This window comes from Rhinatrema bivittatum, chromosome 2, assembly GCF_901001135.1.
Source record: "Rhinatrema bivittatum chromosome 2, aRhiBiv1.1, whole genome shotgun sequence".
NCBI classification, from domain to species: Eukaryota; Metazoa; Chordata; class Amphibia; order Gymnophiona; family Rhinatrematidae; genus Rhinatrema; species Rhinatrema bivittatum.
The window spans coordinates 407,457,977-407,471,746 of record NC_042616.1 but is presented as its reverse complement, the minus strand read 5'-3'; the positions used below and the strand labels follow the sequence as shown (position 1 = coordinate 407,471,746).

At 42.9% G+C, this 13,770-nt stretch overlaps 1 protein-coding gene across 1 annotated transcript in view; it reads left to right on the top strand.

The window, feature by feature from the left end:
* Nucleotides 1-13,770, top strand: part of CSF2RB (colony stimulating factor 2 receptor beta common subunit) — a 93,599-nt gene that overhangs the window by 73,156 nt on the left and 6,673 nt on the right. The window contains exons 8-11 of the mRNA XM_029590080.1: nucleotides 4,886-5,046; nucleotides 6,831-6,988; nucleotides 7,806-8,001; nucleotides 13,532-13,628. Of these exons, the coding sequence (XP_029445940.1) occupies nucleotides 4,886-5,046; nucleotides 6,831-6,988; nucleotides 7,806-8,001; nucleotides 13,532-13,628 (612 nt within the window). The remainder of the gene's footprint in view (nucleotides 1-4,885; nucleotides 5,047-6,830; nucleotides 6,989-7,805; nucleotides 8,002-13,531; nucleotides 13,629-13,770) is intronic.

Below are 13,770 nucleotides of genomic sequence, written 5' to 3'. Positions count from 1 at the left end.
TGGAAAGGGGTAAAAGTAACGATATGTAACATCTATGCACCTAACTCCAACTCTACAGAGTTTTTCAGGTTGCTGTTAAGTATCCTCCTCACTCATTTAGATGGTCATTTAATTGTGGTCGGAGACTTCAACTGCACTTCCGATCCAACTGTGGATAAATGCCCCCCAGGCTTATCTCCAAGATCCAAACTGCCTAATGGAGTGGAATTTCTATGCCGTAATCTAGACCTCCTTGACGTGTGGAGAACCTTACATCCGACGGAAAGAGACTATACTTTTTTCTCATCTCCGCACGGATCCATGTCTCGAATCGACTATGTTCTCATTCAGCGGCAACTTTTTTCTAACACACGAGAAGCTACCGTCGAAACTCCTGTTATTTCCGACCACTCACCGGTGTCATTGACCCTTCGTTTGGGAGCTAGCAGCACTGGTACTAAAGCTTGGAGATTCCCCTTGGGATTGGATTCGGATCTGGAGTTTCAGGCCTACTTAAAAGATAAGTGGAGGGACTACCAGACACACAATGACCAACACCGGACCACCCCGCTTCTCTTTTGGGAAGCTGGAAAAGCTGTTCTACGTGGGGATATAATCGCTTACCTTAGTGCCAAAACAAAAAGAGTGAATGCTGAAATTTTGAAACTGGAATCGCAGCTGAAATCCCATAAAGAGCGATGGCAATCCTCCCCAACCGATGTTAACAAGAAAAATTATTTTAGTATACTAGCACAGTTGAATACAGTTCTACACAATAGATCGTATAGAGACCTACAAGCAGCTAATCATAATTTTTTCAAATTCGGGAACAAGATAGGACGACCGTTGGCGAACCTAGTTCGGGGAGTATGAAAACGATCTTTCATTCATAAAATGAAATCCAGCTCCGGAAATGTAGTTACTAACACCGTTGAGATGGGAGAAATATTTAGGCGCTTCTACGAGGCCCTATATGCAGACGATCTGGCTCCCACTCCGAACCAAGAACAAGAGTTTTTTGCGGATATTGACCTCCCCTGTCTATCAAAGGTCCAACAAGACTTTTTGAATAAACCTATCCAAGCCCAGGAAGTACTTCGAGTAATTAGAGAAGTGGCTAAAGGGAAAGCACCCGGTCCTGATGGATATTCTTTTGACTTTTATAAAACCTTACAGGATCTTATAACCAATCCCTTAACTGATTATTACCGAGCTGGATTGGAACACCATGCCTTCCCAGCAGACTTTAATAGCGCAACTATCACAGTTCTCCCAAAAGAGGGAAAAGACCCCTGCTTCCCAGCATCTTACCGACCAATATCCCTTCTTAACAGCGATCTCAAAATCCTGGCAAAGGTATTGGCCAACAGATTAAATGTGATGCTTTCATCGCTTATCTCTGAACATCAGGTGGGATTTGTCCAAGGTAGAAGGGCCATTAGCCACATCATTAAATTGCTAACGGCCATGCAATTCTCTCAGCAAGAGCGCATCCCTTCACTGGTCATAGGCTTCGATTCGGAGAAAGCCTTCGACAGAGTATCCTGGTCGTATATGTTCTCCGTTCTACAGAAGTATGGATTCTCCGGTGCTTTTTTAGATTATATTGCTCTATTGTACCACCATCCCTCCTCCAGAATCTTGGTCAATGGCCAAAAATCGGAGCAATTTTTTTTGCAGAGAGGGGTCCGACAGGGATGCCCTCTCTCACCGCTCTTATATATTCTGTCCATCGACCCCTTACTACGGAAGATACACGACCATCCAAATATTCACGGCTTTCTACGGGGTCAGAGGGGCTTTAAAGTTGCGGCCTTCGCCGATGATGTCATGGTTTTTTTGACCCAACCCAAGGTATCTCTTCCCACTCTTCTAGACATTCAATCACAATTCGGTGCTTTTGCGGGCCTGAAGATTAACAAGGAAAAGTCCGAGGCTTTAGACATCTGTCAATTGGTCAGACAGCAATGGCTGGACTCTTTTCCCTTACGATGGGCGGAGGATAAACTAAAATACTTGGGAGTTTTTATACCATCGGATTTGAACTCTATCTACCGCAGAAATGTGAAACCTAAAGTACAACACACGCTGGACACGCTGGCCAAGTGGTCTTTTCTACCTTTGTCCTTGAGAGGGCGTGTCCATTTATACCAAATGGTGCTTTTACCAAAATGGATGTACACTCTTCAGATGCTCCCGCTCTGGCTCCAGTATCGAGATATTCAAGCTATTAATAAAGCTTTATCTAGCTTTCTCTGGGGAGGAAAGAAAGCACGAATATCTCTGCGCACGCTACAATTGACGGAGCAAGAGGGTGGGCTAGGGTGCCCTAACCTCTTCCGTTACAACATTGCGTGCAATCTCCGCTTTCTTCAAGATTGGCTTTTTGGGACGCAATTTTTCACACCGGGTTCTTATCTATTGGAATGGTTTGGAGTGGCATCCTTAAATGGTTTACTTCATACACAATCTTCGGATATCCCGCCACACTTGAGGTCGCATCTCCTACTTCAAACGTGCCGGACTACTTGGAAATATGTTTGTAAAAAGTCGGGGTTCAAGTTTACCGTTACACCCCTACTAAGTATTGCTCATAATGCTCAATTTCCCCCTGGTCAAGGATTTTCCATTTTTTCCAGATGACGAGAGAAGGGACTTCGATACTTATACCAACTTGCGAATACTGACACGGGGATTAGTTTCAGCTTTCAAGAATTACAGAAGACTTACAAACTTCCCTCGTCTGAATTTTTTGCATTTTTGCAACTTCGTCACTTTCTAAGTACCCTAGATGAAGATCTTGAACGCTGGTTTCAACGGAAAAATTTGCCCACTCTAATGACAGCAAGTACGAAAAAAGGCCCAAGTATTTCTCGATTCTATCGAGAATTACAGATAGTAACGGACGATGGAGTTCTGGTCCCACTCTACCTATCATGGAAGGCATGGCCAGCCTTCAATATTTCCCTTCCCGATTTCAAATCTGCTTTTAAGAAAATTAGGTCTACTACTACCAACGAAGATTTGAGAGAGACTCAGTTTAAATTCCTTTGGAAAAGCTACATACCTCCGACCTCTGCCTACAAATTTAAACTTTGTCCCTCTCTGAATTGTATTAAGTGCGTCTCTCAAATTGGATCCTATTCGCACTGTTTCTGGGAGTGTCCTAAAGTTAATACTTTTTGGAAAGATATTTTGATGTTCTGTGAGCAGTTATGGGACTGTACTCTTCCGTTTACACCAGAAGGTTGGCTGTTCGACGTCTGGCAAGACAATTTGATGGCTAATGATTACATGGCGGCTTTTTTGTCCAGAGCAGCGCTTGTCGGAAAGAAAGTTATTCTATCTGAATGGATGGCAGATCGAGCACCGCATATTGATCATTGGTTTAAACGATTATTAACCCTCAGCTCACACGAGTACTTATTAGCTGCAAAGTCCACCGTTAAGAATCGAGAATGTATGCAAAGGATATGGGGACCGGTTCTTTCTTACTTACGCCCGACTACAGGATGATTCACCTGATTGATCTGATTCAACTGCTTATGATCTGCACATGCCTTAAGTGCAGTTATTTTTTACCTAGCTGGAGAGGCTTATGCTTGAACATGGGTCTTGGTATTCTTGCTTTTACCCCACATCCGCACTGAACCCGTTGGGGTTTTATCACCATTCCACTAAGGGAAATGTGACGGACTACCTTTACATTCTTATAAATACAATTTTCCACATTCCAAACCCCAAACTCTAAGTCTCAAATACCAATCTCTGACGGCGTCGCTGCCTGATTGAGTTTCTTCATGCCTGACTGACTCAGTTCTCAATTTTTGATAGCATGTTGCCCGTACCATAGTATATTTTAGATGCTTGATCCCCCATTGCCCATTTAAGTCACATGCTCTGTTTATACCTGTATGCACTGTTTGCACTGTTTATCCCTATATGCACTGTTTGTAAGTGTTTGGATTGTTTGTATTGATGGGGTTGATAGCATTGTTACATCTTTCTCTCCTTTTCTCACAGGCAGGGAAGGTAAGGGGGGGTGGGGTTGGGGGGATGGGGTAGAGGACTCAGTTATGAAACTACAAAATGTGAAGTCTTTACCGATATACTTAGGGCACGCAATACCTATCGCCAATAGGATTCTGGCGTTTATTGTAGTAGATTATGGACAATTGTAATTTTGTCTTGTGGTATCTCTATGTACTATATGGTCCTTTCTTGATGTCCTGATCTTTATTCTTTTTGTATTTGTTCAACTTATGCTTCACAATAAACATATTTAAAAAAAAAAAGAACTGCTTTTCTGTACACCCTCCGACTTACTATCATGGCAATATTAAGTCGGAGGCCCCAAAAGTAAAAACTAAAAAAAAAAAATTTTAAATCAGCCCGTGGTTCGCGGGTTGAAAACCGGACGCTCAATTTTGCCGGCTCGACAGCATAGCCATTTTTTTTCTTCCCTCACTTGGCCCCCAGTATGCCCCCTTCAGGTTTATTCACACACACACTCCGGGAGGGTGGGGGCTGTCCCCCAGTTTTGCTCACCCCCCGTTCTATATCCTACAAAAGAGGGATGCATCGCCAAGTCAACCCGTTTACCTCTATTGCTTATTATGCCTTCATGGTGAGAGACTGCACATTTGCCCTGTTGCTAGTTCAACTTGATAAACTCATCATTCTTCAGAAGTGGACCAATTATGGGACAGGACTGAAGGACTAGAAAACGTAGTTGTTTACCAGGTCAAAACTTACAGAATCCATCATCAAGGTCTGATTTGCTGATTGATTACTTATGCATGACTGGCAGCTTATGTTCTCGTTAGACATGTGTATTGTGAGCATGCAAGTTTTCTCCTGCTCTCAATTAAATCAAATGTAGAATTCCACTTTTTTTTTTACCCAGGGAGAAGGAGTGTCATCCTCACCACCAGAAGCAAGTACCCGGCATTCCTTTCATCTTAAGCAGTTGCAATATAAAAGTCACTGATCTGAGCACACTCAGCCAGTACCTGATCACAGTAAAACCAGAATTGAAGACAAAAATTATTGCGCCATGTATGAATAGTAAGTGCTAGTGTCACTGCAGCATCCAGTCCACATTTCAACCCTGTTCTAGGAACTGGCAATGGAGGTCTGATTTTGTCCCAGTGTCTAGGGAAGCGAATGTATAGCAGATGTTTGAGTGGTCCAAAAGGTTTAACATAGCAAAACGGTTTTCATCTTTCAAGTTCTGCATTCAAATACAGTTCTCATCAGGTGCTTGTTTATATATAATGAGGCTGATATTCAAAGGCACGCATCCAGATAACTGTGCCACTGAATGTAACTAGCTATCTAATAGTTAGCCAGAGAAGTTTATCCGGCTAACTTTAGAACTTCTCAATAGTAGGTCTAATTTATCTGGCTAAGGGCCTCATTTTCTAAAGTATCGCAGGCCTGTGGAGCACACTGTTAACCCGCGTTTGGACGCGCTAGCTTTACCCCTTATTCAGTAAGGGGTAACAGCGCGTCGAAAACGCACGGCCAACCCCCCCGAAACTAATAGTGCCTGCAACATGCAAATGCATGTTGATGGTCCTATTAGTTATTCCCACGCGAGTCAGTAAGTAAAATGTGCAGCCAAGCCGCACATTTTACTTTAAGAAATTAACGCCTACCCAAAGGTAGGCGTTAATTTCTGCCGGCACCGGGAAAGTTTTACTGCTTTTCTGTACACCCTCCAACTTAATATCATAGCGATATTATGGCGGAGGTCCCAAAAGTAAAAAATAATAAAAATTAAAAAAAAATAAAAATGTAAAATCAGCTCGCGGGTTGAAAACTGCACGCTCAATTTTGCCGGCATCCGGTTTCCGAACCCATGGCTGTCAGCGGGTTTGAGAACTGATGCTGGCAAAATTGAGCGTCGGCTGTCAAACTCGCCGACAGCTCCCGCTCCTGTCCAAAAAGAGGCGCTAGGGATGCACTAGTATCCCTAGCGCCTCTTTTTACCACGGGCCCTCATTTGAATACTGAATCGCGAGCGCTCGTCCGCTCTCCTGCGACTTTTACTGTATCGGCCCGTATGTTAGGAAGATAAGTATCTCTGCCATAAAATGCTCCCATCCTGCCCCCCCCCCCCCCACTTAGCCAGCTAAATAGTTAGTGGGGGGCAGGATGGGAGCATTCCATGTTACCATCGCTAATGGCTAATTAGCGATGGTAACATGGAATGGACTTAGCTTTTGGGTACTTGCCAGGTTCTTACGGCCTGGATTGGCCACTGTTGGAAACAGGATGCTGGGCTTGATGGACCCTTGGTCTGACCCAGTATGGCACGTTCTTATATTCTTATGTTCTTATGAATAATTATCCAGCTAAGTGGTGTCTGCTGAAAGCAGCTGAATATTGAAACAGAGCCACATAGCCAGATAAGTCTTAATTTATCTAGCTAAGTGGCACTGTATATAGACCTCTTTAGGCAATACATCATACAAGAAAATCAACACAAATAAACACCTTCCTTAATACAAACAGGAGTCCCCAAACTCCTGTTTGTATTCAGGGCCACATCCCAGTTGGTTTTGCAGGATTTTCACAATGCATTTATGTTTTCACAACAAATATGCATGACATCTTTCTAATTGCATGCCCTTTGGCCTTTGCATGCAAAAAATCAACCTCATGAGTATTCATTGTGGAAATCCTGAAAACTCACTTGGGATGTGAACCCTTGAAGGCTGAGTTTGAGGACCCTTGCATTAGTGCAATAGTTGGGTGCAAAGAGACCAATGATCCTAAGCTGAATGATCGGAAGACTGGTCTACATTACCTCTGCTTGCTCGTGAAAATACTCTCCTGTTTTCTAGTCCAGCCACGTCCTCCAGAGAATCTGACAGTGGTGAAGACAGACGCTGATGAATATCTACTTTCCTGGATGAGCCACAAACTGGGTTTTGTTGATATACCTCAGCAATATCAAGTATGCTACTGGAAGGTAGAGGAAAAACAGAAGGACACAAAGGAGGTACATGAGAGAATTGTGAGCCCTCCCCCAGGACAGAAAGCCTCCCCTGCATATCACCAACATTGTTGATAAAGGGTCATTGAAATAAATCATAGGGGAAACATGCACAGCGAGGTGAAAAGGATTTCAGCACATAGCTTGGGTGTGTTGTGAGGGCCAAATGCAAGAGCCCTCATAGGCACCTGGGAAGTGCTTCCTGCTGCACAATTACTGAAAATGCAAAAAAAATGCCTGTTCTTGGCCTGTAACACACATTTTTACTTTGGGACTGTGTAGGCAACTCATTTTCATGGAGTGAGATGCTTCAGAAATAAGCTAGAGCCTATGGACATTGCTTTATAACCTTTGATTTGTTTTCCTCTTTCTGTTAAAATATTATGTTCTCCTTTGGGAAATGTTACTTTATTTCTTTCCTATCTGAAATTGTATTAGTGCTTGCTTTTTGTTTTTCTGTTCATGAGCAAATGGTAGAAAGCAAGTATGCTGCCTGGAATGGTTTTAGACTTCAATTTTACAGTAGTTTAGTGTTCATTTTGGGAAGATGATTTAATTTGGTTTATGTAACCTATCCCTTTTAAATCAGCTTTACTTTGTCTTATAATTGCCTGCTTCTTTTTATTTTCCTTCTCTTCACCCCTCGGCATTTGCTCTCTCTCTCTCTTACTTTGCCGCTCCCTGTTCCATTCCTCAAATTCTTCTCTAATGCTTTCTTTTTGCCTCTCTCTTTCTTCCTCCTGCCTGCCTCATCTCCCTCTCTTATTACTGCCTCTTCCACTTATGCACTCATCTCTCTCTCTCTTTCTGTCTCTCCCTTCAGCTCTCTCCTGGCTGCCAACAGATAAATATCACAACAGGCACAAAAGAACTCTTCCTTAATTTGAAGTCACAACTGGAACCAGAAACCCGGTATGCTGTCAAGGTGCGGGCGCACTCTCAAATTGGTAATCCTAACTCCTGTTATAATGGGCCATGGAGCGAATGGAGTGAGGAGTACCAGTGGCAGACTGATCTGGGTAAGCTCTTCTGCACCACCATCATCTCCCCATTCAAAGGATACTAGCTATATAAATTAGCCATCACTTACAGAGCTGTCAACCTGAGATTCTTTAAAAGATGGACAGCCTTCTGAAAGGGGATTGGTCCTTTCACTGACATGTGACATGGAGTGGACCAATTGGCAGGAAGTGAAGGAGTGAATAAATTAATATCAAGTGCCTGACACTTAATATTAATGTATTCACTCCTTCACTCACTGCAGGCAGGGGTTCCAATTGGGCCAGACCTTGGAGATGCTGCGTTCTGTGGTTCCCCCTATGAGGCCTACTTTGAAAAGCATTTACACGCTTAAATCTGGGTTTTACATGTGTAAATTCACTTTAGCCCTATAAGTGGGTTTTTGAAAATTGCTGTAATATATGCCATTGAATTGTCCATAGGTTATACACATGTAAGTGCACTTTACATGTAGAAATGGCTTTTTAAAATTGCTACAATAGTATGTTACACTTACACGTGTAATTCCTTTGAAGATTACCTCCTAAGAGTTATATACTAAAGCATGCAGTTTTCCATACACTGTTGGGAGTTTTGCATTTCTACCTGTGCAAATAAGCTGCATAAAAAATTTGCATATGAAATTTTGCTACAAAGTTTTTCTCAAAAAAGATAATCATAACGCATTGACTTTTTTTTTTCTTTTTTGCAAAAAATGATCTGCAACAACCATTCTGTAAATGTTTTTGTGCCACATTCATAGTTGATGAGCTACTTACTGTGCATGATATTGCCTCACAGCAGTTAGTTTAGGGGGGGTCATTTACTAAGGCATTGTATTTTACTTCCAGGAAACATATGACCGCTTAGCACTCCCCTAAATGCAGCACGATGGTGGATCCCTTTGTCCTGAGTTGTAGCTAAATTTTCTTGAAAATAATGTAGTTTGTAATTTTTCAGGCAAAATGCATTATTTTATTTACATGAAATTGCCTAGTAATTAGCTGCTTTGCATGCATTTGCAAAGCATTGACATACAAAAGCAGCTCATTTCCATACTTGCAATATCAGGGATGAAATAATGCACATTTAAAATATCATGCATTATTGCTACATTAGGGTGTTTACCGCACCGTAAAAATCTAACACAACTAACAGGCCAATACAGTCGCACTGTTAATCCGCGATTGGACGCATGTTTTTGATGCGCTAGCTTTACCCCTTATTCAGTAAGGTGTAATAGCGCATCGAAAACGTGCATCCAACCCCCCCCCCCCCCGAATCTAATAGCGCCCGCAACATGCAAATGCAAGTTGATGGCCCTATTAGGTATTCCCGCGCGATACAGAAAGCAAAATGTGCAGCCAAGCCGCACATTTTACTTTCAGAAATTAGCACCTACCCAAAGGTAGGCGTTAATTTCTCCAGGCACCAGGAAAGTGCACAGAAAAGCAGTAAAAACTGCTTTTCTGTGCAACCTTCGACTTAATATCATGGCGATATTAAGTCGGAGGTCCCGAAAGTTAAAAAAAGTTAAAAAAAAAATTTTTAAATCGGCCTGCGGATTGCGGGTTGAAAACCGGACTCTCAATTTAGCCGGCGTCCGGTTTCCAAACCCGTGGCTGTTAGTGGGTTTGAGAACCGACGCCGGCAAAATTGAGCATCGGCTGTCAAACTCACTGACAGCCGTCGCTCCTGTCCAAAAAGAGGCGCTAGGGACGCGCTAGTGTCCCTAGCGCCTCTTTTTGCTGCGGGCCCTCATTTGAATACAGAATTGTGCGCACAGGAGAGTGGCCTGTGCGTGCACCGGGAGAGGGGGCATTCGCCCACTTTCCCGCAACTTTTACTGTATCGGCCCGTAAGTAAATGACTATGTGCAAATTTTTACTATATGCAAACACACAAAATTTTGCAAATTGTGTTTTGCATGCCAAATACTAAAATAGTGCACATTATTACAAATAATGCACACTATGGCCCTCATTTTAAAAAGCATTTACGTACATAAAACAGGGTTTTACACATGTAAATGCATTTTACTTCAGTAAGTGGGCTTTTGAAAATTGCTACAATACAGTATATATCATTGAATTGTCCATAGGATTTACTTGCACAAGTGTACTTTCTGCATGTAAATGGCTTTTGAAAATTGCTACAATAGTATGTTACATTTATGTGTGTAACTCCTTTGAAAATTCACTTGTATAATGGGATTTACCATGCAAAGTGCCTTTTCTGGAGTTTTCTACACCTTAGTCGATACGTTTTATGATAGACACCTTTTATGTGTCTATCACTTTGGCAAGCTCTGCCTGTTCCAACATGTTACATTCTTTCCTGCCTTTCATTTCTTCTCCCTCTATTACTTTTCACCCTGTAATCACTCCTTAATCATTATTTCACTGTAATTCCTTTGGTATATTGGAGGCATGGCAGATAGGCAGAGTGGCAAGAACAGCCTTTAAGGTGGTATATCAGGAGGATGGCAGGGAGGCATACTAGAAACATAACCCCTAAGATGGTATATCTGGGGCATGGCAGGTAGGCAAAGCGGAAGCAAGACTTTCCAGTTGTTTTCAGTCATCTTGCCACTTGCATGGGAATTCTGGAAAGCCCTGCAAAGGCAGACTGATTTTTAAAAACATCAAATTTCCCCTCAAGTCTGGCACCAGCTTTGAGTGATGAGGGCTCACAATGTCCCCTGCCATTGAGAAAACACGTTCACTTGGCATGCTGGTTGGTGGACAGGAAAGATAGTACTGAGCCACCTTGGCTAACTCTGGAGACTGTTGACTTGTGTACCCAATGAGGTAGATTTTAAAAGGAGTGCATGCGGCGTACATGTGCACGCGCCACCCGGCGAGCGCACATGTATGCCCGATTTTATTACTTGCGCGCGCACAGGCGCGCACAAGTTATAAAATCAGGGGTCAGCGCACGCAAGGGGGTGCACAATTGTGCACCTTGTGCACGCTGAGCCCGCACCGAGCTGTGCTGCCTTCCCCCATTCCCTACCCCTACCCCAACCCCACTTTCTCTTCCCTTCCCCTACCTCCCTGCCCTTTCCCTTTTTTTTGCATGCGATATCTAGATCATGGCGGGTTCTGGGCAGTGTCCGCACCGGAATGGGAGGAATCGGGGTGGCCCGGGGGTGGATGCCGAAAACTCATCGCTGACGGCGAAAAGGTAAAGAGCCTTATTGCCATCAGTAACGTGCACAATAGCCCCACCTTTCACGGTGGTGCTTTTGGTTTGCGAAAGCCAGCAATGATCGCACCGCCGTGGTGCGATCGCTGCCGGCTTTCGCAGGTCCACCCCCTGCTTCACCCCCCCCCCCCCCGCCCACCATTACCATGGGATTCACAAATCCCTGTGGTGTTTGAAAATCCAGCCCTAAGCAGCTAATTCTGGTTGGGCCAAAGAGCTGTCCTAAAATTAGCAAGATAAAGTTAACTGGCTAACTTTAAGATACCTGGTTATATTCAGTAGTGCAGCTGTACTATTGAATATACTTCCAAATTTAGCAGAAGAATAACAAAATCTCATCAAAATAGAAACACAGTGGTGACACCATCATACCGCCAATTATATGTAATTAAAAAGCACACAGGTAAATTATTGTATCGGAAGGTACAAACTTTTTGAAAGAGACTTAATCCTCAAATCCAGAGACCATCATATAACTTGAGCATACAAAGTTCTCATTTAAGAGTGATAAATAACTATGTGAAAAGCACCAAATGTGCTGACGTTCCAAAACTTTAATCATAGGTCTCGTGAATTTGGAAGCTTAAAGGGGATCACTTCCCTCTTGCCCTTTTTTTTTGAGAATTTTTATAAATTGCATATAAAATAGTCTTTAAATAGATGACACTTTACTCATGTATAGTCCATAAACTTGACATTTAAATGTAGACACCATTCCGACACGAGTCGTGTTTTGGTGCTTCGTCAGGGGCTGTGTCCAACAAACGAATGGAACATCTATTCAATAATAGCTTGTCTTCTTACTAAATAAGGCTGCCAATGCAAGCATTTCATAATCCATGGAGCAAGTGTCATACCCCCGGCATCCAGATATATAACACAGGTGGGCAGATTTAGGGTTTTAAAATGCATGGTACAGATGGTGGAGGGGTGCATCATAATCCACCTTCTTCTTCCCCATTCTTACTGTCATCTTCCCTTCTTCTTATTCCTGACCCCCTATTTCTCCCTTTCCCTTCTGCTTCTTTCAGTCTCTGCCGTTGATCTGTCTGCCAGTGCCAGGGACGAAGGGAGGTAGAGGAAGGTTAACCTTTAAACATGTTAATGCTTGGTATGGATACCAGAAGACATTCCAGAAGACTAAGGGTCCTGAAAGGCATTTCTTCCCATGCCAGGAAAGAATCCTGGGAGCATGGGCCACATCTTGGCTCCTGAACTCCGAAAAGAGCTCTTACATCTGACTAGAGCAGGGGTGGGCAAGTCCGGTCCTCGAGGGCTGCAAACCAGTCGGGTTTTCAGGATACCCCTAATGATTATGCATGAAATAGATTTCATACAACTGAGGCAGTGTGTATGCAGGTCTCTCTCATGCATATTCATTAGGGATATCCTGAAAACCCGACTGGTTTGCAGCCCTCGAGGACCGGAATTGCCCACCCCTGGACTAGAGGGTGGGCCAGGAGCTCCAGATGGATGAGTCAACTCTATTCTTCTCCTTTTTCCTTATCTCTGTTTGAGATTTTCAAGAGCATGGAGAAAGAATATAGTACCTTGTTTGATACTGAGCAAATAGCAGTGACCTATAGTGTCAAACTATAGTTCGGAATAACTCATAATAATGACACCTCTTTTGGCTGACTAGTATAGTTCTTGCTCTCATAACCCTTGATCTGAGGCTCATAGCATCTAGTCTTTGGATCTGGTGGATTTGGTATATATTTGCTAAGGTAACCAAATAGAGCAGTGCTTAAATGAGGCAGCAATATGAAAGCATTTCTATGACTTGACATATTTACTGAAGTGTTTTGGTTCCCTGGTGAAAATCTGCTTAAAATAAAAATTTGGGGTAAATCTTGTAGTAAGGACTGTTCAAGCAATTTGAGGCTCACTGTATATGAGCCACGCTTTGCCCAAAAATTCAAGATTTGAATGGATTTTTTAATCTTCTTGGCCTGGGATCAGGTAAATTTATGTCGACCCTATACACAACATATGATGAAATCTCACCAATTGCATTTTCTATTCATGCTGAGTTGCCTCAGGCTGGAGAAAGGCCACAGACTAGACCAGAGATGGGCAATTCCAGTCCTCGAGGACCGCAAACCAGTCAGGTTTTCAGGATAATGCTAATGAATATGCATGAGAGAGATTTATATATACTCTGCCTCAGGTATATGCAAATCTATTTCATGCATATTCATTAGGGATATCCTGAAAACCCAAATGGTTCGCAGCCTTCGAGGACCAGAATTGCCCACCCCTGTATTAGATAACATAAAATATTTCTGCCATAAAATATTTCATTCAGATGTGAATTTTAATGTATTTATTTCTATCTTTTAGAGATTTTAGCTCAGGATTTGCTGCTGCTGTCTTTGATTCCAGTTGGCATAATCTTGCTTTTCATCTGTGCCCCATTTGGATATAGATATTTGAAAAGGTGAGTGCAGATGTAAATGCAGCAGATGGATAGGGTTATCATGAGAGAATGGCATCATTGTAAGCAGGGGCGGATTGACCTATCGGGGGATCAGGCATCCCCCGGTGGGCCGATCGCTCCAGTCACGTGGTCTGCCGTGCGC